The sequence below is a fragment of the Camellia sinensis genome, unplaced genomic scaffold (assembly GCF_055761805.1).
Source record: "Camellia sinensis isolate YWXY unplaced genomic scaffold, ASM5576180v1 Unanchor3, whole genome shotgun sequence".
Lineage (NCBI taxonomy): Eukaryota > Viridiplantae > Streptophyta > Magnoliopsida > Ericales > Theaceae > Camellia > Camellia sinensis.
In genome coordinates, this window is record NW_028129178.1 from 13,555,433 (window position 1) to 13,578,357 (window position 22,925).

A 22,925-nucleotide genomic window follows, 5' to 3' on the forward strand; every position below is an offset into this window, starting at 1 on the left:
CTTCCATCATAAACCCTAACCCTAATTTTCTCTATTCAGCCTAACAAAACTTCTTCAATCCAACACACTTAACCCTACTAGTTCAATAAAATATAAACTACCCTTAACAACAACTACTCAAAACAAAAACCCTATTAAATCGGACTTCAAATTACATGTGCTATATATAGCAATGTTTTCGCAAGGCTGATTTCCTCTTCCTCTTGTAATTCCTGGTATGATCTGAGAATTCAAAAAAAGTTTGAATTTGGAATTGGAAATGAGAGATCGGATTGGATTGGATTGGTCTTACAAAGGATTTGAAAGTCACTGCTCAACATAAAAATCAGAATAAAAGAGCTCAAGATAAATAAGAGGTGCAACCATAAAGAAAGGAACAAGCCTTTATCATTATACACAAAATTGTTAATAGACAATTCTACTTCATCAAGTTATGCTGTACAACCAATAAATTCCTCCGCTTGTTCTTTAAAGGGTTGAGAATCAACAAACAGAGCATCTAACAAAAAATGAAACAGGCCTCTAGGATCATAGACTCATGATCATGAAAATCCTTGGACTTCAAAACATTGAGAAGATCATGCTGAAGGCACACTGCAGCCTGCTTGAATACCTCAACAATTGAATTTGTCATGGTGTTTCCTTGTAAAATTTTGGGGGGAGGGCTGAGACCTGATGGCCCCGAAAGAGAAGAACCTAAAGGCTGACCAAGAGGAGTAAGCAAAGATTATTTGTTAGATTGAGCAGGTGACAGACTCGGCATTGCAATGTTTGCTGCTTCAACATCAAATGTGTCAACATCTTGAGGGACAAAAATGGGATGAAATGCAGGGACAACACCTGAGAAGAAATGCAAAATAAATTTGAAACTTGGTTGCCAGACGTGAAGAAAAAGCTAACTGAAGTGTATATTCATACTTACAACAAAAGAAAGGCTTAGGAGCAGGAAATATCAGGCATTGAGATGGTGAAAACACAAGCCGTCCACACCAACCCTTAACATTAAACCCTAAAATTTGACATATGGTCATTCCCTTCAAACAATTATCTATCAGGGCCACTGTGGTCGTAGGCAAGGCAGAATCATTGTGGTAGTAAGTAGAACCTACACAAGGTGAATTCATATAAGAACCACATTAACAAAATTATTTCTCCACAACCATTCATTCATTCAATTATTCATCCAAAATTATTTCTCACCTGTAACCTGTGCATATACAAAATTATTTCATTCAATTATTCATTCAAAATTATTTCATTCAATTATTTGTCACATGTAACCTGTGCATATACAAAATTATTCATCCATCCATTCATTCATTCAATTCTCAACCATTCAATAAAAATATTTCTCCACAACCTGTAGCATTCAATTTTCAATCATATACACAACTTAACTATTAACCGTACATATCAAAGAAAATAAGAATCCATAAATATAGTATAATCTAACAAATACATATACTATCCGAACCAACAATTACAATTCAAACTAAAAAAAAAAAACTTAATAACAAAACATATCAGTTGTACATGTTTTCCATTAAAAAAAATATATAATGTAAATTGCGCCCATGCAAACATCATCAATCTGGCCCAAAAACATCACTGTATCCATGCCAACATTATCAATCTGCAACAAAAACCAGTGAGGTAAGTAATAAAAAATACAGAGCTTGATTTCTTTTTAAACAGAATATGGTTAAATTTATTTAACAAGTCGAGTTAGCTTATGGAGAAGGAAAAAATTAGACAACTAACTCAGATGATTTTAGATGAATAACACAACGAATATACCAATTGATATACCATCCTATATCAACTTTGGCATCGGAGCTACAACGAGAGTGTTTCCTATCGCTTTCTACATCAATCACGATATGTAGGAATGGATGATGTTATTAGTACAGCATGACCATGCTTAGTTAGGAAAAAGTACACCATGGCCATGACTCAAGAGCAAAGAAAGAAAGTTATGAAGTCATTGTTGGAGAAGTCGATATTTACCTCCAACCGAGCTAGTTTTAGCTCTGCCTCCAGTGGAGTAATTATGGCCTCAATAGGAGGCATCTCATCATCTTTCTGAGCAGCATGGACTCTTCGAAGGGTTGCTTCTGCGGCAAATTGTGCAGCCAAAGCTGCCTTTTTCTCATCATTTATCTTCTTAATCTCTAGGTTCTAGAAAATTAAGGCAAACCCATCAGCACATGTAGAATACAACTTCTACGAAGAGCTGGCTTTCAACAAACAGAATCACAACACAAAGTACCTTGCTTTCCAGAAGAGCTTCAGTAGCTTTTAGCTTCTCATCTACTTTATTCAGTTCATCAGTTAGCTACAATGGCGTTGACCAAAAGAATCAATGAGCAACATCACTATAAATATATTCAGAAAGAGAGTAAATTTAACTTGTAACTTAATCCTTGAATGTGTCAAAAATCAATTCAAGACTATTTAATCCAAGCTTTTGGTGTTGAGCTTGATTTCTGTATTAGCAAGTTCTTTCAAGTGAAGATGAATATTTCAAATTTAAGGATAAAGTACAAAAAAAACAACAAAATCCTACTTCTTACCCAAAGAGCTACATTCTTTCATCAACTAACTATAGTAAGTGAAGATGAATTTTATAGATTGGAGGAAAAAGGTACAAAAACAAGACAAATGCATTTTTTGGAAGAAAATAAAAAATAAATAAGAACAAAATGAAAATAGGATATTAATGTGCATAAAAAGTAAACCCTATGGAGAAAGTATGAAAATATGTTGTAAGAAAATCAAACACCAAAAGATTTATTGATTAATTTGACTATTACGTGAATGGTCTAGAAATTTAGTAATGTAAAAATAATACTTAAGGAGAAATATAAACCATCGTGTTCAATCAAAAGAGAACTTCCACATTACTTGTTCGTTCTAACTCCTAGTGATGACATCAATATAAGGTCCTTGAAGGTTCAATGCCATTTATAAAGATAAAAATAAATAAATTAATAAATCTAATAAAAAATTACTTAATAGGTCCACAAGCAACCATAATGTTACAAGACATAGAAAGTGGGATTTTATAAAAAAAAAATTTCACTAATATTGTACACCCCAAAGAAAATGTAGTTCAGCTCCTCGGGAGGGCTCTCAATAGAATATGGATATCTGAATTTAAAACATGTTCAAGTTCAAGAAATGATGCATATTAGTGTTTCTTGACTCCTTTAGTTGAATATTAGTGATTAACAAAATTCATGTTGTTCAAATGAGTTATTAGAGCTATAGAAAAATAAGTTCTCGTTCTACTGCAACGAAATTTGTCAATGTCAATCAGCTGAAGAAGTACCATCAAAACTAGAAATTCTTGGTAAGAAAATATGAGGATTGACCATAGAGTCAGAGAAAGGCCACGATTTCATATTTTTTAATGGTTGCTTGCTTATATAAATTTTATAATTGAATGATTTTTATTTTTTTCTATTAAAAAAAAGTGGGGGTTAAATTTTGTTCAAATAATTATTTTTTTGAATTTGGGGAATGCATGGTTGGATGATTAAAATAGCAGTGTATTTTTTTTAATAATTGCTTATGTATATATAAATTTTATAGTTGAATGATTTTTTATTTGTTCTATTAAAAAAAAGTGGGTTAATTTTTGTTCAAATGAATAAATGGATGTGGAGCAACAATAGGGAAATTTGATTTTTAAAAAATTATAACACGTTAGTGCAAAATTTTACATTAATTATAATAGGGATATTATGGTCAATATATTAGATGTCCCATGTCTTGTCATATCCTATCCATTCCAATCTTCTTAAACAAACATTGGATTGGATAATATTTTGTTAATCCCTCCTTATAATCCTAACTCAATTCAAACATAAGATAGGATACAGAATCCAAAGGGATTCGTAATCTCAGGACTATTAGTTATGGGAATATTAATCCAACCTAATCCAGTCCGCCCAAACAAACATGGCCTAAGGGACGGAAGTAACTCACACTTATTAACCTCTTAGAATTAAAAGATAAAACAAATAATTTTGCTAAAAACCCTGCAGTTTGCAGAAAAGCAGCGCACACAAAAGAAACAGGTATTCCTAGAGACTAAAGGAGAAAAACAAGATACTGAGTGGTACAAAAAAAGATTCTCAAAAAGGCATACCTGTTGTGCAACCATTTCCTTCTCCTCCTTTTCTTTAGCTTTTACCTCACCAAGGGTATCAATCTTGTGCTTGACAAGTTCATCGACTTTGCTAGTGTACTCACGAATAAACTAAATGAGGAAAAACAAGGATGAGAAAATTTTTGAAGAAACAAAATGAAAATTAATTGGCACAGAAACAACAGGATCACCTGTAAGAGATATGGAAAGGAGAAGTCAATCATATTGTTCATCCATGCAAGTTCAAGAGCAACATCTGGCCTGATTAAATCGTAGCATACAAAAAGGCATGATGCAAAGCACTCTTTCTTTCCCTGCATATATTAGCTAAAACCATGACACATCTTTCTTGGGTTTACCATACTAAAGCAAACAAATTTAACATAATATGATTGAAGGTCAGCAGAAAGAACATAAGAAAAACGTTACCCCAGAAAACTTAAATAAAAGATGAAATATTAGCCTTCGTTTGGCATAAGCTAAAATGGGGCTTTTTGGCTAAAATAGCCACAAAAAGACAAAATAGGCTTTAAAGCATCCCCTGTTCTGGTAATATTCACTAACCTCCTCCAACTCATCCACTTAGAATGATCAAACATATAAGGTTAGGAGCATTCAAATGGTAAAAGCAGACCAAAATAAGAAGTCACATAAACGATGTGATATGGAAAGCATAGATACTCCAACAAATGGAAGCAATTAAGAAGAGGATTCAGTACGAATTTCACCCCGTTATGTTAGAATCCACATTTTTTGTACCCACAAGAAGATGGTAAGTGTTAAATAGGCAACCATAACCTATGGCTTCATAAAATGACAAAAAATTTAAACAGAACAAAACTGGCACCTGTATAATGATATTGAGTCCACAAATCTGAGCCAAGCGGAATTCCTCTGCATCAACACAGGCAAAGCAAACTTCTTTCCATGTTTTTGAGCTGTCAGCTTTACGAGCTGCATCAACAGCACCTTGGAACTGTCTCAGCTTAACTCTTGGTGGATCTGCCTTGATTGCTGTCAGGATCAACAAATTCTGCAGATTGAAGTTCCCACTAAAAGCAGAATTTTGGAGCACAATCTTTTCAAGAAGCTCAATCAGTTCATGTGGAAGATCAGCTGTCATAAAAGCTTTAACAGTTGCTGAAACTTGCTCTGGGCTCTTGCTTTCAGGCAAAGCAGTAGACACAACTTGATCAATTAGCTGCCTTCTATACTCATTATCAGGACTAAGAACCTTCTCCCAAAGGTCAGCATCCATCCTTTCCACCACATATCTAATAGCGAAAACAGTAGGTAAATAACTGAACAGCATAGGAAAGTTTATGGTATAAATTGATAGTTTGAAATTCTCAATAACAATATACAAACCTAGACTGCAATTTGAACAAGGAGTTCGTGCTGGTGACATTAATTAATTCATCATCACACTGCCCCCTACGATAAGCGACAACAGCAAGGGTGGGGTCCCGTTTCTCACAATATTTACCCACAACACGTGAATCATAGTAGGGGTTGGTGGTAAGAAAATGCTCTGGGTTGTTGTTGCTGTCTATGATGATTTTACCCAGAGCATTGTGGACATGTACATCGTGGCTTCCCTCACTCACAAGATGTTCCAGAAATTGAGTGAGTAAACCAAGACGATTTCTGCAAATAGGATGCATGGTGAGGACATGAAAGAATGAAACTGATGAAGGATAAAAAGGCACATACAGAGACACCAGACCTCTTTTCACATTCCTCTACAAGGGGATCAACTGGAAGAAGAGAACGAACTGAAAGAATAAGACCTTTAATGAAATCTTCAGGGCACTCATCATCCAGTAGCTGCCCTACAACTAGAGGAGTGTTTCCTGGATTGACCTACAAATCAAAAGAGATGCAACCATAGTGCTTCAAAATTTGTTTGATTCTCAATCAGTTTCACAAATATTTTCATAATGCAACTTTCATACTCGAAATAAATAAGAACTGCTTAAAGTAAATTTACCTTTTGAACATATCCTTCAACATACCGAAGCATGTTGCTTGTGTATAGGTAATGAGTGAGATCAGGAATAAAACCAAAACGATCGCAGACATTGATAAGAGGACGTGCATCAGGAAGTTTTGCTTCCATTAAAAAGTTCTTCGTCTTTTCAGGGTCATAAAAGTTTGATTCCTGAGTCACCCGTTCCACTTCCTTAATCTGCCCTGTTTTAGCAGCTGCCTCAATGTACTTAAAGTGGATTTCAGGATCCTCACTGTCCCAAAATGTGAAAAGTTAGAAAAATAAATAAATAAGTGTCCTCACTATACATATATTTAAATCATTCTCTTTTTTTTTTCTTGTTCTTTTTTATACGAGAATGTACCTGGAGCTCAAATATGACCCCAAGAAGAAGTATAACCCTTCATAGGACTTGAACTGCTCGAAGAGTTTTATGCAAGACTCAACACCCAACTGCTCAGAAAATTCTTTTGCAACCTGTACAGACGTGTTAGTGAACCTTCACTTGGAAACCCAGTATTAATAAAACCAGCACAAAGAGACCAATGTATTACCTGCACAATTATCTGAAGATTGCCCCTAAGATTGACCAGTAGAAGGTCCTTCATGCACTCTAGGGCCCATTCTTTAGAAAGGGTTCCAAAGAACTCAACTAGGGACTGTAAAACACCACAAATTAGCAGATATACCACTTTACTACTGGTGTAGGTTATTGAAGGCTTTTTAGTATCAAACCTGTGGTTCAATGGCATGTGTGTTCACAATGACACGTTTTATATCTGACAATTCAGTATAATGCTGCAGGGAAGACAGCAAATCAATCCAATAATAGTTTAAAAAATCTAAGACAGATTTCATCAAACAAATTTTAAGAAGCCATCATACCTGAAGGGCTCGTACATACAGACCAGCTTTTTCAGAGAGTTGTGCGATACGAGGCCGATCATAGTGGCTAAACATCCCATTAGCTAATATAGCATCCGCCACATTTGGATATGTCACCAGATTGATTTCCAAAACCTGATCAGAGTAGGTATGTTAAGAGGTTGACTTAAGCAAGGACAGCAAAACAAAACCTCAAAATCTAAAAGATTTAACCTTTGTTTGGAGGGAACCTTGTTCTGGTAAATTTGGCTTCAAAACATCCAACAGAAAGGCTGTTGCCTCACGAATCAGGTTCCTCTGAATAATGGCAGAAAATTCAAAAGCCAAGTATTAAGTGCATAAAAATTTTCAATTCCAAATTTAGTCCATCGCATTAGTGAACTAAGAGGGGTATATAAAGAATAATGTTTAGTTCAAATTATATTGCATGATTTTAGAAGTATAGAAATGAAGACTCTTGTAGATAGGATAGGACTATAGAAGAATCACTGAACCTGAAGGAATAGATCTGTGATTGTATTGTAGTCAACTGGGCAACCTCCCTCCATTTGAGACATCATTAAAGCGAAATTAACAGCTCCCTGCCATTCAAAAAGTGTTTCCATTGCCATTCCTCTGCCAGCATGAAATGACAAAACAATATTAAGATTTAAAAGATACTGCAGCTATAAGAACCGTTTGTGACAATATATAATTAAACTAATTTACTATTTGAAATGATTAAATACAAAAGATCTTCAAAATAGTAACAAAAATAGCAGCAGAATCAGCATCTAGAATCTTATAAAATAAGCGACAATTACGAGATAAGATAAGCCAAAAGCCAGAACTATATAATAAGCCACAACTTAAACAATGTAGACTAATCCACGTGAAAACACCACCTGAACATAATGTTTGAATATACTTACCAATGCTGGTTGTTCCTAATGTCCTAATTTTCCCCCTGTTCCACAACCCCTTCTATGGGTTTGTCTCCTGGGTCTCTTACTATATACTCTCAGTATATCTTGCGCTGCCGCACGTACGACTCCCTCGCCCGCTTCTATAGAAGCTGGCTGCACATCACCAATGGCTGCAGTACAATCATTTGATACCACCTCTGGCACACCTTCACATACGGCACTAAGCTGTGAAGCGCCATCATCCGCTGCATTATTGTCATGGTCTATTGCTCGGCGTCGCCCTCGCCCTCGCCCTCGGCCTCTACCCCTACGTGTCCCTCTGGTAGGTGCATGGACCTGGCCCTCCCCCTCCCCGTCAATGTGGAAGTCATGGGTAATGAATGGATCAACATGGTAGGTGAAGGATATATGTGGTGTAGGAGATGATGGTGGGGTAGGAGATGATGGTATGGTCAAAGGGTCGGGTGCGGTCAATGTCGATGAAGAGGGAATCATAGTAGACAGACATGCAGTAGACAGTGGTGCTAAGGGAGTCACCGGGGTACCAACTGCTGTCCTATATGGGGGTGGTGAGCAGGAGGGGTCCAATATATGGCCATGGTGTGTGGAAGTATGTTCAGACATTAGAGGATCTACCTCAGGGGCAAACTGGGATGTGTAATTGGTACATTCAGGTGGGGAAGTCAGCGGTGTATGCATTGCTGTAGATGGACCATGAGGGGACAGGACCATGGAAGGTCCCTCACCAAAGTGTTCCATATCGAAATAGTCCGATTGATGTGCATGACGTGCGGTAGGATGCGGTGGAGGGATTGATGTCGATGGCATTGATGTCGATGGCTCAGTGGATGGCATATTCAGGTGCGGCATTGATGGCACTGTAATATCTACCCCCATATAAGGATCCTCGCCAAAGTGGCCGAAATCTAGTCGGTCACGTCGGTGTGCCTGTTGCAAACCATCGTACAATAACTCCCGTATCTCGGCAATGGCATCCGATTTTTCTGTAGCATCGCGTGTAATATGGGCAGCGTCTGCCATGTGATATGCCCTCGCAACTCTACGAACCTGTAATGTAATGGACGCTGTGTTACATAACCATCAATGCCAAATAACAAACATATACAAACTTAAGCAAATGTTGTTTTGGAGAATATAAATAACTTACCAATCCCTCTAAAATGCCCCCGACGCCTTGGTATCCGAAGGCAGCAATGTCACTCGGATTACTAAGCACTAGACGTGTATGGCGGCGAAACCATAACATGTATGGGTCCGAAGATGTAAGCACTTCATTGCTCCTCTCAGCATGGACAATGGTGTTACGTCTGTTGTTCCACTCACCAATAAATGACTGGTATTCGTTTGCCCAATCAATGCCCATTTTGCCACGCCTATCCCTAAAATGCATAGCCAAGTGGGCGTCAAAGCGATCAGGCACACTCTGAACTCGCCCAAATTGTCTAAGCACCCGGTCGGGAAGATGCCAGTCAATGATATCGAAGCATATAAGTGGCACTCGCGCCATCCATATGTCTCGACCAACAGTGCAATATGATGGGAAGCTGGCTATGATGGCATCCTCCGTCCCGTAAGGCTCCCATATGAACTGCAATAGCAATGCAATAATTTAGAGATCTATTCGTACAACGGAGGTTGACAAACAAAAAAATGGGTAAATTCACATGAACAAATTACAAACCTCCCCCTCCACCATGCGGTCGAACTGGTCCCGGAAGATGACACCGACATTAGTCGATATCACCTCATGGCTGAAGGGAACCCTCCACCTGCAAGCTCGCGGGCCAGGTGGTAACAGCTGGTCGCCCTCCCCTATGGGACGCTCGCCAGCAGCAATGTTCGACTTCCGACTAGGGGCGATCCTGCTCAGTCTCTCCCACGCCCAAACCTACAATGAATGATGCCATTATTAATTTATTACAGTAGGCAATTTAGAAAACATGGCAATTGAGAATATGAGATAAAACTACAAGTCATTGCAACTCACTTGTAACAATACTAGTGGGCCAGCTATCTCCTTCGTATCAGCCTTAGTTGCCCGACACAACATCCTATACAAGCATGCCAATGTGGCACCACCCCAGCTGTACTCCTGGATACGGTCAAAGTCTCTAAGTAGTGGCAAAAACATCATCTTGACTATATTTTGTGACTTATCGGGGACGAGGACCCCCCCAATAAGCCACAAAATAGAGGCTCGAGCATAATGATGAACCGTCTCATCGAATGCATCATGTGGAAGGTGACGGAAATGCTCGGATATCCATTTCAACTTAAGTGATGAGCCTATGAAGTCTTCTTGTGTAGGTGCTGCTCCTAACAACTCCACACATAGTGCTATCAAATCATGCAACATATTTGCTGGGTCTTTTCCTGTGACTGCGTGTCCATCAACCGGTAGGCCAAATAGAATAGCCACATCTTGTAATGTAACTGTGGACTCTCCAACAGGAAAATGAAATGTGCGCGTCTCTATGCGCCACCTCTCTACGAGAGTTGTAACGAGATGGTGGTCCAATCGAATAGGTCCAATCCGATACACCCCGTAGAACCCCGCACGGAGTAGGCAACGTAGGACTCTATGGTCCAAGGCGGTGTCCCATAAGCCTGAATCAGATCGTCGGCATTTCAATTTCGGCTGATCTTTCGCCTGCACAAGACAACGTTGGGTGTAAGAGACATAATGCTTGCACAAATGACAATTGAATTTTCATAATGAACCCATCTTCTATTAACTGAAACAGTGGGTGAGATAACCAACATTTTAGTGGTGCATAGTGCGTAAGTGGTGTAAATGTACAAAGATAAATACATACAGACACAGATTTGCAGTGTCATGACATACAAATAAAAGGCTCCATCAAACCTAATATAAGTTCTAGAATGTTTGGTACACCTGTTAACGAAGTTGGGTTGTTTCCTTTATTGTAGAGTGCAATGGGGGTTTATGTGGTTTTTAGTTAAATTAGAAGGGCATAAAGTATAACTAAGCCGTCATTTCATCATTGAGATAAGAATTGAATAAGTTGGGGATCAAATGAATACAATGAAATATTACAGACTAATATAACATATAATGAATATATTTTGAAGAGTTTAAAGTCCTTTATTTTGAAATGAAAAATGTCGCTCGAACTATATTAATGCAAGTTGTTGTAGTATGAAATAAGTTAAAAGTAATTTAAGTAGACGAACAAGCTAAAATAGTCACTTTGTCAATAATTGAAATTGTTTGTGTTCTTATTTTATATAATTTTTAGGACAGTGAAAATATGAAGTAAGAAATCGCTGGCAAGTAGAAGATTATGTTATTCGGAATTGGCAAAACGCTTCACAGATGAATCAACAAATGAGAAATCATAACATATTAAGTGAATTATTTATTATTTCTTAAATTTTAAACAAAAGTGAATCAACATATTTTTCTCCTAGAGTACTACAAAATTAGCCAGTTAGTAAGGATAATTATTGAGTCATCCAAGAGTATCATGTGGTGTTATTTATTTCATGTTCCCAACTACTTACGTGATGACAATTTTGACAAGAAATAAACAGCTGGTCCTTCGTTTGCCATGGCAAAAAGACAAAATAGGCAAAAAAGCCAATAACACAAAATGTTACATCTAAACAATATTCATTTCATTTTATCTTTTATAAAAGCCAAAAAGCCTATCCCAAGTGAGGCTTTTTAGACCCAGGCTAAAATAGCCAAAAAGTTAAAAAGCCAAAGAGTCAACCCACATCCCAAATGAACCCGTTCATGTGTTTATTTGGTACAGTTTATTGTAAGTTAAAGGTCAGCAATAAAAAAGACGCCGAAAGCATTATTTTGCTAACATTATGGTAATTAACTTTTTCAACTTATTTAAAAATAAAAGTTGCAACAACAGGGCAATACGCAACTCTGAAATTATAGTTAAAAAAAAAAACTACAAACAATTCATGTAAATTATTCTGAAAATTGTCTTATAAAAATTGAAAAAGTCAATGTGGGTTAATAGTGTGAAAACAGTTCGTACCATGAATTCCAACAACCAGCGGGTGGTTCCCGCTGTTACAACACTTAACTATTTTTGAAAGGGCAAACTCCACCTAGATTTAAAATTTTTTATTGAAATTTATCAAATGAAATAATGTTGTTCAAGTAAGGAAGTAGACAGATCTACTTTTCCACACTCCGATGGTACTATGAGTCACTGAAATTGGATTATTTAAAATTTTTTTGAGTAGGTAATGGGTGATGAACTAGGACTTCTGATTGGATGATTATATAATATTATTTTGTGCTATAAGATTATGAATTCAACCTCTATAAAAAAGAATTTTGTTTGTGATATTTATTTATTCTTTTATTTTAGGAATTGTATTTAAAAGTCCTTTATATTAAAAGTCCTTTGTGATGATTATATAACCAATTTTGATGAGTTTTTTTTTTTGGTTAAGCTAGCGGTCCATTTAATATAATCTTCTTCGTTCTCTCTCTATGGACAAACATTTACAGTTTCACATTATATTATGTAACAACTACAGTGTTTGTGTAGTATTCAAATATCGATTATAAGTAAATAATTCATACCGACTGACGCCATATTGTATCAGCTCGATGCTGATGAGTCAACAATGGGATCTCCTCTGCTAAATGAGTCATAGACCTGCACAAGTTTTCATATATGAAATGGATATCCGATAACAAGAATTTTGACAACAGTACATACATATGCTGACAAAATTAGAATACGACCTGACAGTATATTGCAGGTATACAAACTGCAACAAGTTAGGGAAAACAAAAAGAAAGGGTTGCCTGGAAAAATTTCTTGATAACTAAAAAACAGTTCACCACCTAACAAAATATAGCTACGCAATGAATATTACATGCATTTATATTGTTGATTAGTAATTCATTTCACATTATTGTCATAGGAGATAAGGTACACATGGTACCCGTGAGTTTAAAGATATTGTCAGTGCGTTGTCACGTCAAGCTTTATGACATGAAAACCCATGCTTTAAGTAGATTTCAAATCCACTACTCACACTTTTTACACCAACTAAGCATTTACCAATATGTACTAAATTTAAGACACATGATTGAATTGATAAAATGGTCTTCCCTCACGTAATGAATTTTTGAAAACTAAAAAAAAAATTCACGACGTAACAAAATGTGGCAACGCATTAAATATCACATGCATTTATATTATTGTGAGAGAATATAACAAAATATTATGATTATGGGGTTGGATGTGAGAAAACAATCCAAACAAAATATCACATCCAACCCCATTATTAGTAATTCATTTCACATTATTGTCATAGGAGATAAGGTTCACATTGTACCTATGTGATTAAAGTTACTGTCAGTGTGTTGTCACGTCAACCTGTAAGACATGAAAAAACGTGCTTTCACTTTAAAGGAGTTGTCATTTGGACAGGAAAGAAGTACGAAAGTTTGAAGAGGGTTTTATGTAGATTTGAAATACATTAGTCAAAGTTTTTACAAGAACTAAGCATATACGAATACGGAGTAAATGTCCGAGAAATGATTGAATTCATAAAATAAGCCTTCACCCACGTAATGGATGTTGGAAAAAAAAATTAAAAAAAAATTAGTTTCCCACATAAAAAAATGTGGCAAAACACACATTCAATATAAACTGCATTTATATTGGTGATTATCAAGTCATTCTGTGAATATTTGCATTTTTGTAACATTAGATAAACTGGTGTCCATCGAGGTCAGGACACAATCGACCATCAACGCACCAAAGTCTGCACAATCCAGTGCACAAAGGACACTTGCAACAACTAAAGCAATTAAAGAGATTTGCCACATTTGACCAAATCTATGTCATTAGTAATTGAAGTCGTAAATACATTATCAATTCACTAAATACTGACTCCAATTCAAAGAAAGTAGCGTGGAACTAATATGTAAAGAAGACAAACAACTACTGTCGAATCGATCGGATTCTCGCTGGACATTTTCTCTTATCATGCCCTCTTTGCAAACACAAACTACAATGGTGCAATCCACTTTGTCTGGAAGTATCCATTTCGTTGTGTATGCGGCTATGTTGAGGACGACCCGTTTTAACTTCACGTTGTCGAGCTGGAATAGCAAGCAAAGTTGGGTAATCATTGTCAGGCCAATATTGCTCGTGCGGCATGGGCCTAAACTTCTGCGCGAAGATACGCTTGTGGACTTCCAACCTATACTCTGGTGCAACGAAAGGAAAAGGGTCCTCGCCCAAGTCTGCTGTCACAGCAAGCATGTGGGAACATGGCAAGTGAAATAATGTGTACTTCCCACATGAACAACTCGGTGGTCGGAGACTAACTATTTGACGAGCACCACCCCCCATCCCATGCGGTGCTGTCCTCACCTCATATTTCCCTATTCCCCTGCAGGAAAAATGTATGTACGTGGATGAATATGCATATATGATAAAATTATGACACAACATCAATGATCGACGAGTGCAAAATGTTAAAGTGTAGTGAATTCGATGCATCCAATAAAAATTACCTATTAATCGGTACCAACATATGCACATTCGCTTTAGCTTGGTGCTCGTCAATCCATCGTTGAACATTAGTCGTGTACAAGTGACCCCGATTACTTGCATTTTCAGCAATGGTCCTGCCCTCGTCAAAATATTTCACGAGCCGATAAAAAGTGATCTCAACTGATGCTGTAATGGGAACACTGCGTGCGCCTTTCAATACACCATTGAAGCCCTCTATATGGTTTGTCGTCAATATGCCCCAACGACAACCACCATCATGGCACAATGTCCAATGAATAGGGTTCATCCGTCTAAACCACCGTTCAGCATTCTTCTCGAGCTTGTAGATATCGTCCATAATCTTATTAAACTTCCGCACTTGCCGTGCAGAACCAGCTCTCCACACAAGATCCTTGGCTACTGTATTGCCGAATTTTTCATTGAAATTGCTACATACGTGTCGCAAGCAATACCTATGGTACCCTCTTGGTTGAACTGCTGGATTGTCCCAAATTCTGGACAGGACACTAAGCAAAGCTGTGTGTCGATCGGATATCAATGTGACCCCCTCTCGGTCACGGCACACATGTCGCCTAAGCAGAGTAATGAACCAACCCCAACTCTCGATCATCTCCTTGTCAACAACGGCAAAGGCAAGAGGTATAATCTTGTCCGCAGCAGTCACTGCAGTGGCCGCAACAATCTTCCCTTCGTATTTCCCGTACAAGTGTGTGCCGTTAATGCATATCACTGGACGACAATACTTGAAGCCTTCTATTGCAGGTTTAAATGCCCAGAACACATAGTTCATGTACATTTCAGTTCCGATTGAGGTAGAGTGCAAATTCGGAATCATGTCCCACATGACAACTGTGCCTGGATTGAATGACTGCAATGCAGCCATATATCTAGGCAACCTTCGGTACGACTCGTCCCAGTCACCAAACACCATTGCAACTGCCTTCGTCCTTGCAAGCCACGCTTTCTTATATGATATAGTGAACTGAAACTTCTCCTTCACGACCTCAATTATGGTAGCAAGAGGCAATTCTGGTGATATCTGCAAATATAAATTATATTTGAATACATTACAGTCATAATGAAATCCTAAAAACAATAATCTATCTACCATGGCACTTACCGCAATTTGTGCCTTGATGAAATGAGCAATGACCTCGGACTTGAGGTTACAATTGTCCCTATTCATTCTGGGGTACACACACTGATGCGGCGCTTCAAACCTTCTAATTTGAAAGAAATCTTTGTCTTTCAACTTCGTTGCCCGAACCCTCCAGTTGCAGCCGTGCTTGCACTCGGCCACCCAACTGTTTCCTTTGGATTCTACAACCCTGCATTCTCGATTGCGCTTCAGGTTATACAACTGAACAGCGTGCACTAGTCTTTTCTTATCAGTAAATATCATTCCTTTCTCCAAATGAGCAGTTTCGAAGTCCCACAATGGCCAACGTTCAACAACATCACGGCTAGTGATGGAACCATCATTGTCCAAATGCAAATTATGGTAGAAAGGGATATGGACATTTGTGTGTACCTCCTGCATATCATGATGCCCTCCAACTTCATCATCGCCGGAGTCATTGTCTGCACCTTCCCATGCGACATCCAAATCTTCCACGGAATCTTCATCACTTACTCCAACCTCGTCAGACAATGGCACTGTATCATCGGAGTATGCATAATTTTGGACAGCCGTCTCCGGTGTACGTTGAACATTACAAACCGGTGGACATTCTTCATTCCAGTGGGGATATGGGGTTGTAAGAACCATCGGATTATACGTTGTCGGAGCACTTGGACCTGCTCCGGCACTGTAATAACCATCTACGTTCTGTGATGCATTTAATTCATTGTAACTCTGAGAATGATTGAATAGAGGGTAATCTGCAGGGAACATGTCTGCAGACTGTGTAAGTGTATTGTCAGGGGATTGCAATTGTGTCAACATTTGAGTGAATGTCCCACCCACCGGAAATGGCATCCCTGTGCTACCAAAATTGCTCTCCTTCTCCACATAGATTTCCAAAAAATAATCAGGGCCTAATTTATGTGGGAGGTCTAAGACATTACTTAAGGTCTCATTATCTTTGATTGGCAACAACCTATACTGCCCCCGACATGGGAGTCTACATTTAAACTCTAATCGCATTATTTCCCCATGCGTACCAACCTTCGGCACCATCATAGCCTCCAATTCGGACAATGTTATCCCCCTGTACACATTATACAACCCCTGAGGTTCGATGTCGTAGGACACACCTTCATCGCGATTGCTCAAAATCTTTCCACCCCAATAGAACATAATGCTCACAACTTCCATACCTACACTTTGCATTCAAAGTAACTCAATTATTTCAAAATAATGAAGTAAGCACATTTGAGACCAAACACCACATATATTACACAGGAGTGCCTTTAGGCATGGGTCTTTTGGCTAAAAATCACCACAACAATTAAGACCAACCAAAAAAGATTTTTTGAGACTTTATTGTGAGAACAAATTAGCTACCAATTGTGCTCGTAGTATAAAATCCATTAAGGAGCAATGCACCGATTGTTTATTTTTCCATGCCTACTGTTACAAGAATTTCGCAATTTATTTAAATATACTTTTCTTAAAATGGGAAACCCCTTTATCCAACTAAGCATGCAAAAAACTCAACATGTTCAAGTAATTAACTATTGAGAATTTATTAACATCAATCAAAGTTTTTGTTTTTTTTCCTAAATATTTTCAGACACTTTCAAATCCTTTTGTTGTTTTTTAAACTTTTCGAAAAGTTTAAAAAGTTTCCAATTCTATTTTCATTTCCAACCTAACCGAAAGAACGTAGGGAAACGAAATTTTGATCCTATTAGAGAAGATTATTAAAATTATCACATTTTAATAACAACATTTGATTTCTTTAACATCAATTTATAACCCAAGTTTGACATCACATAAGCACACCCATACAGTACCACCGAACAAAGTACTACCCAAAATTAACAACAAACAAACAAAGAAAGAAAAAAAAAGCTTAGTGGGTTGGGCTAGGCTGTGGGCTCGATTTAGATCTGTTGTCATTGCATACGATGTAATGGGTTGGGCTAGGCTGTGGGCTCATACAAGAAAATTGTGGGCTTATTGTAGGGCTTGGCCCAAACGGGCCAGACTTCTATATCTAGAGGCTCTGAATTATAGAATTTTCTTTTCTTCAAAAAAGGTTTGATTCCCTTTGTAGATGTGGGCTTTTTCTTTCTATATGTGTTTTGAGGATCTTTCTTGCACATATTTATAATTTTCTTTTTATGTACTAACAAAAAAGTAATTAAAATACAAGGAAAAATATGTTAAGTTTGTTGTGAAGTTTTCTCAAACTTATTATATTATTATTTGAAGGCATTTGTTATTCCCAAACTTGTAGAATTATGAATTTTTTTATCTTGTTTTTTCTTTTTTTTCTTGCCATTTCTATTGACAAATTTAAAATCGAAATGTAGAAATTAAAATTAAATCTTCTAAAATATAGCCCTCCATTCCTCGGTCATTTGGCATATTAATTCCATGTTGATCACTCAACAGGTAAAGTCTCAGAAAATTATGAAGTCCAAGTGTCCATCAATGGCCGTAGGGGGTTCGAGGACAACAATGTGATGTTCAATCACCAAAAACTCCAAGCAACTCATTGTTATCCTTTGTTTTTAATCTTTCCTCAACCCACTTACAAAAAAAAATATATTTTTTGATTGGTATCCGGCCGTAATGACTGACTAATATGATCTCAAAAATACATATATATATATATATATATTTGGATTGATATCCGGCCGTATTGACTAACTAATATGAGAGATCAATCCCAACGCAGGATTTATACAAAAAATTACTTAGTAGTTAACCTAACTCTGATACTATATTAAAATATGTAAGAGAGAGAGAGAAAGAGAAATTTGTATCATATTAAATGTTGTAATAATGTATACAAGATTGCTTCATATAGAAGGAGATAAATCTAAGTATAGTAATGAATATAATATGGTATGTATAATAGATAAAATATATAGTTACTATATTTAACAAGTAGAATATTGACGATGTTAACTTTGATAAGTAAATTACTCTATTGCCCTTCATGATGTAAAATGAATTACTTAACTACCCTTGCCCTGTCTTTCCCTTGACAGCAATACAGCCACCATAGGCCCCTTACGGTAATTGGTCTCAGAGGTATTGATGCAGGGAAGGTAATGAGATGAACATTCGAACACAAACAACAACAACAAATTTAATAAAAAGATATTCTCTTTGGTAATAATACTAATTCTCCACAATAAATTGGTTTTTTTTTTTTTTTCTAAAGTTTACAATAGTTATTTATAATAGAACGAGGTTCTAATTAAGCTAAAAGATAAATTGAAAAAAACAATATGTGCTCATCAATCTTAAATCAAAGGAATTATAAAAATTATCAAATATGAAAATATTTGCATTAAGCTCAAATCTAAAAATTACAATGAAAAATACATGTTATGAACAAAAAAAAATCTAGTCCCAATTGGATTCGTTTAAATTGAGTTATATGTGAATCAATTATTTTCAAAACTAGCAAAATTACAAAATTGAAGACATAAACATTAAAAATTATTCAAAATTCATCGTATGCCATGACAAAGCAATGAATATTGTTGGCCATGTCATTTTTCATATTTCGATCAAATTTCACATGATTCTAAAGACATGCCGTATTACGTCTATTAATGTTTTAACATTTATCTTGTTTTTCCTAAATTTCAAAAATTCTATAGCAAGCATGTATCCGATATGCATCAAATTCTCAAGTTAAGAATTGTATTTGCCGCGTATATCAATTGATGAGAGAGAGAGACGTGCGATATACGTAAGTTCTAGAGAGAGAGAGAGAGATTGGAGACATATTTGCATGGGAGTGTTTCTTACCATATCCGGAAGTTGGGCAGAAACATAGGATAAATATTTGTGTAATGATAGGGTAGGGATGCATGTGTGAATAGCTAAGAAACAAATAAAGAGTTGAATGAATCAATATAAAACGTGGCCGATAATACTCTTTTGACTATTTTGTATCTATCTATATCTCTATAGGTTTGTATGTGCACTTGTCCCTCTTTAACACCCCTACCTCTGTTCTACAAAAACCAATCTCTACCATCCATTTCTTTCTCTTCTTCTATCATCGTAATCCACCTCACTTTCCTTTCACATGGATTCTCTCTCTCTCTCTCTAATTATATGTTTGTATGTGCACTTGTCCCTCTTTGATACCCTAACCTGACTTTTCAACTAGAGCAAATCATTACCAACCATTCCTTTCCATTTTATTTAAGCTAATCCACCACACTCTCATTGACAATCCCCAACTCAGCAATTCTCTCTCTCTCTCTCAAATTAATTAGAAAAACTGTCATTTGTTGTTGATTATCTTGAGCTTTGTTCTAAAAGAGAGAGAGAACTGAAGAATCATCTTTGCACTTCTCTCTCCTATATTGGTTGTGAGCTTATCTTTGCTTCGCTTCTCACACCAATTTGTATCTGTGAGAGAGCTTTCTCTTTCTTTGGGTTTCTCTTTTACAGCTCTTATTCTTGATACATTTATATAACTACATTTGCACATGTAAGCTCTCTCTCTCTTTCTTTTCCTTGAATCTCTATTTCAATCACATTCTGTATGATAAATCTCAAGACATACTTCATTTTGAAGGTGGTTGTTAGGTCTTCAATAAGATATTGGCTTGTTATTAGGAAGAAATGGTTCGAATCATCATGCTATTCATCTAAATATAGGCATTTGATTGATTTATTCATCATTACAGCTCCTAATATTCACTAAGTTTTCGTCAATCTTACAAAATTCTTTAAAATATCATAGAAACTATTTTCATATATATGATCACAACCTATCAAATTAATTTGAAAAATTATTCACAAATATCATTTTTATATCATGGAACTGACGAGAAAATTATTCAAAAAATTCTGCCGTTGTTGAATGAAAAGTTTACAACCCTAATTTCGAAATTTAAAATCCCAAATCTGAAACCCTAATTTCAAAATTTAAAATTCCAAATCTGAAACCCTAATTTCGAAATCTAAAATCCCAAATCTGAATCCCTAATTTCGAAATTTAAAATCCCAAATCTGAAACCCTAATTTCAAAATTTAAAATCCCAAATCTGAAACCCTAATTTCGAAATTTAAAATCCCAAATCTGAAACCCTAATTTCGAAATTTAAAATCTCAAATCTGAATCCCTAATTTCGAAATTTAAAATCCCAAATCTGAAACCCTAATTTCGAAATTTAAAATCCCAAATCTGAAACCCTAATTTCAAAATTAAAATCCCAAATCTGAAACCCTAATTTCAAAATTTAAAATCCCAAATATAAAATGAAATCCCTCGCGATACAAACCTGAAGTGGGTGTTTGATGAAGGTGTTCCGCCGGTGGTGTGCTTCCTCTTCGTCGCCGGTCTTCTTCGGCTGAGAGAGGGAGAAGTCGTCGGTCTTCTTCGGCTGAGAGAGGGAGAAGAAGATGGGTTGTATCAAGTCGTCGGTCTTCTTCGGCTGAGAGAGGGAGAAGTCGTCGGTCTTCTTCGGCTGAGAGAGGGAGAAGAAGATGGGTTGGATCAAGTCGTCGGTCTTCTTCGGCTGAGAGAGGGAGAAGAAAATGGTTTGGATCAAACACGGCTTTCGTAAGGGAGGAGAAGGAATGAAATGGGTTTTCTAAAACTGGTTTTCATTAAAAATGTTTTTGGTCAAAAAATGACTTTTGTAAAACCGTTTTCCAAAAAAAAAATTTTACTCAAAAACGACTTTTCTAAAACCGTTTTTTATTAAAAAAAAAATTTTGTCATAAAATATTTATTTAAAAGAAATTAATGCAAAAACGGCTTTTCTAAAACCGGTTTTTATTAAAAAAAAAATTTGACCAAAAAATATTTATGTTGAAAATATAAATTAAAAAAAAAATTAATGGGAAAACGGTTTTACGAAAACCGTTTTTAATTAATTCAAAATAATTAAAAACTTAATTAAAAACGGCTTTAGAAAAGCCGGTTTCTATTTTGAAATTTTATTATTATTTTAATCGATGAATACGGTTTTGCGAAAACCGTTTTCTAAAAAATGGCATTACGAAAACCGTTTTACCCTATTTTGGGAATAAAGATAAAAACACACCCTAAAATGGGACTAAAATATTCAAAATGGCACAAAGAGGGAAATTGGCCCTCATTCTTCCTCTCCCTCTTCCTCTCCGCAGGGCTTCATCTCTCTCTCTCTCTCTCTCTCTCTCTCTCTCTCTCTCTCTACTCCCCTCTCTCTCTCCACTATATCCCCTCACTCTCCACCACCACCACCGCCACCGCCTATGCCACCTCCTCGCCACAGTCAACATCTTCGTCAACCTCTTTCCTCCATAGCTTCGGCGGTGTCGACGATCATGGCTCCTTCTTCCGACGACGAGGAGAAGGAAGAGGAGAAAAGAGGATGGGCTCGTCGACTGTAGAGCTAAAGGCACCCGATTTGTGACAACCGCCACCGATCTGAACAGATTCGGCCATCTTTTCTTTTTCATTTATAAACCGCTTAGAATTGGCGGTGGAGGCGCTCCAGTAGTGGCTAATATTGCTCCGCCGCTTCCTTCGCCCACCGGAGCCCTCATCTTCATCCTTCAAAGATTGTGTAGTGGGGATGGACTTTGTTTTCTTATTCTTTGAAGTTGTTTGGTTGACAAGAATCTTCAAGAAATTAGGAAGTCTACCACCTGGAGAGCTCGACTGTTTGGTTGTGAAGGAAGGCTAGCGGCTGATCTTGTCCTCCACGGATCCGTCCCACTATGCTCTCCATTATTCACAGTTTAGCTTAGAAAGTAAGCCTCTCTCTCTCTCTCTCTTAAACTCAAGTCAATATGTGATTTGCTGTTCAATAATAATTTTTGATTTGTTCTGGTATAATTTCTCTTTTTCAGGGAGGATCTATGGTCCTCAATGCCTGCAGAGGACCATCGGAGGAGAAGACTCCATTGATCCAGCTCCTTATGGGCAGTTTTTTTTTTTTTTCAAGCACACAGATCCACTTCCTCTTCTCTTTTTCTTTCTTTCTTTCTTTTTTTTTTTTTTAAGTTGTTGATCTGTGTTGTTGTTGTATGATGAAACAAATTGCAACAGATAGTTGTAAATGAACCAAAAAAAAATTAAAAATTAAGCAGATAAAAATATATAATAAAAAAAATTGAACAGATATATATATATACTGGATTATATTTGAGAAAGAATTTCAACAGATAGAGAGAAAGAACAAGAGAGAGAGAAAGAAAGAAAGATTGCAACAGATCCTGGTTTGGTGTATTTCAACAGACAATAAAATTGAACAGATAAAAAAAATTGTAGATTGTGACTGGTTTGTTGAATAAGAAATTTTGGATA

The 22,925-nt window shown here is 36.6% G+C and overlaps 2 protein-coding genes across 2 annotated transcripts; both read right to left on the reverse strand.

The window, feature by feature from the left end:
- Positions 1-321: 321 nt before the first annotated feature.
- LOC145789406 (clathrin heavy chain 1-like) lies at positions 322-9,816 on the reverse strand. Its single transcript, XM_082912268.1, has 16 exons — positions 9,636-9,816; positions 7,523-7,643; positions 7,242-7,325; positions 7,029-7,163; positions 6,879-6,941; positions 6,698-6,802; positions 6,508-6,620; positions 6,144-6,396; positions 5,880-6,016; positions 5,522-5,800; positions 5,001-5,427; positions 4,345-4,467; positions 4,154-4,264; positions 2,270-2,335; positions 2,008-2,178; positions 322-1,633 (listed from the first exon to the last, which is right to left on the reverse strand). The coding sequence occupies exons 1-16, from the start codon at positions 9,683-9,685 to the stop codon at positions 1,544-1,546; spliced, it is 2,328 nt and encodes a 775-aa protein (XP_082768394.1). The 5' UTR covers positions 9,686-9,816; the 3' UTR covers positions 322-1,543.
- A 3,797-nt stretch (positions 9,817-13,613) lies between these two features.
- LOC145816036 (uncharacterized) lies at positions 13,614-21,218 on the reverse strand. The gene is made up of 3 exons (XM_082912269.1): positions 20,911-21,218; positions 15,605-16,803; positions 13,614-15,523 (listed from the first exon to the last, which is right to left on the reverse strand). The coding sequence occupies exons 2-3, from the start codon at positions 16,799-16,801 to the stop codon at positions 14,480-14,482; spliced, it is 2,241 nt and encodes a 746-aa protein (XP_082768395.1). The 5' UTR covers positions 16,802-16,803; positions 20,911-21,218; the 3' UTR covers positions 13,614-14,479.
- Positions 21,219-22,925: the final 1,707 nt, after the last annotated feature.

Bases quoted from the DNA above. Each gene is read 5' to 3' on its own strand.
- LOC145789406 (XM_082912268.1), bottom strand. From the start codon at position 9,685: ATGTCGGTGTCATCTTCCGGGACCAGTTCGACCGCATGGTGGAGGGGG. The intron at 7,326-7,522 runs GTTCAGTGATTC...GCCATTATTCAG, and splicing joins TCACAGATCTATTCCTTCAG to AGGAACCTGATTCGTGAGGC. The intron at 6,621-6,697 runs GTAATACATTGG...ACGTCTGTACAG, and splicing joins ATCTTCAGATAATTGTGCAG to GTTGCAAAAGAATTTTCTGA.
- LOC145816036 (XM_082912269.1), bottom strand. From the start codon at position 16,801: ATGGAAGTTGTGAGCATTATGTTCTATTGGGGTGGAAAGATTTTGAGC. The intron at 15,524-15,604 runs GTAAGTGCCATG...TTATATTTGCAG, and splicing joins TCATCAAGGCACAAATTGCG to ATATCACCAGAATTGCCTCT.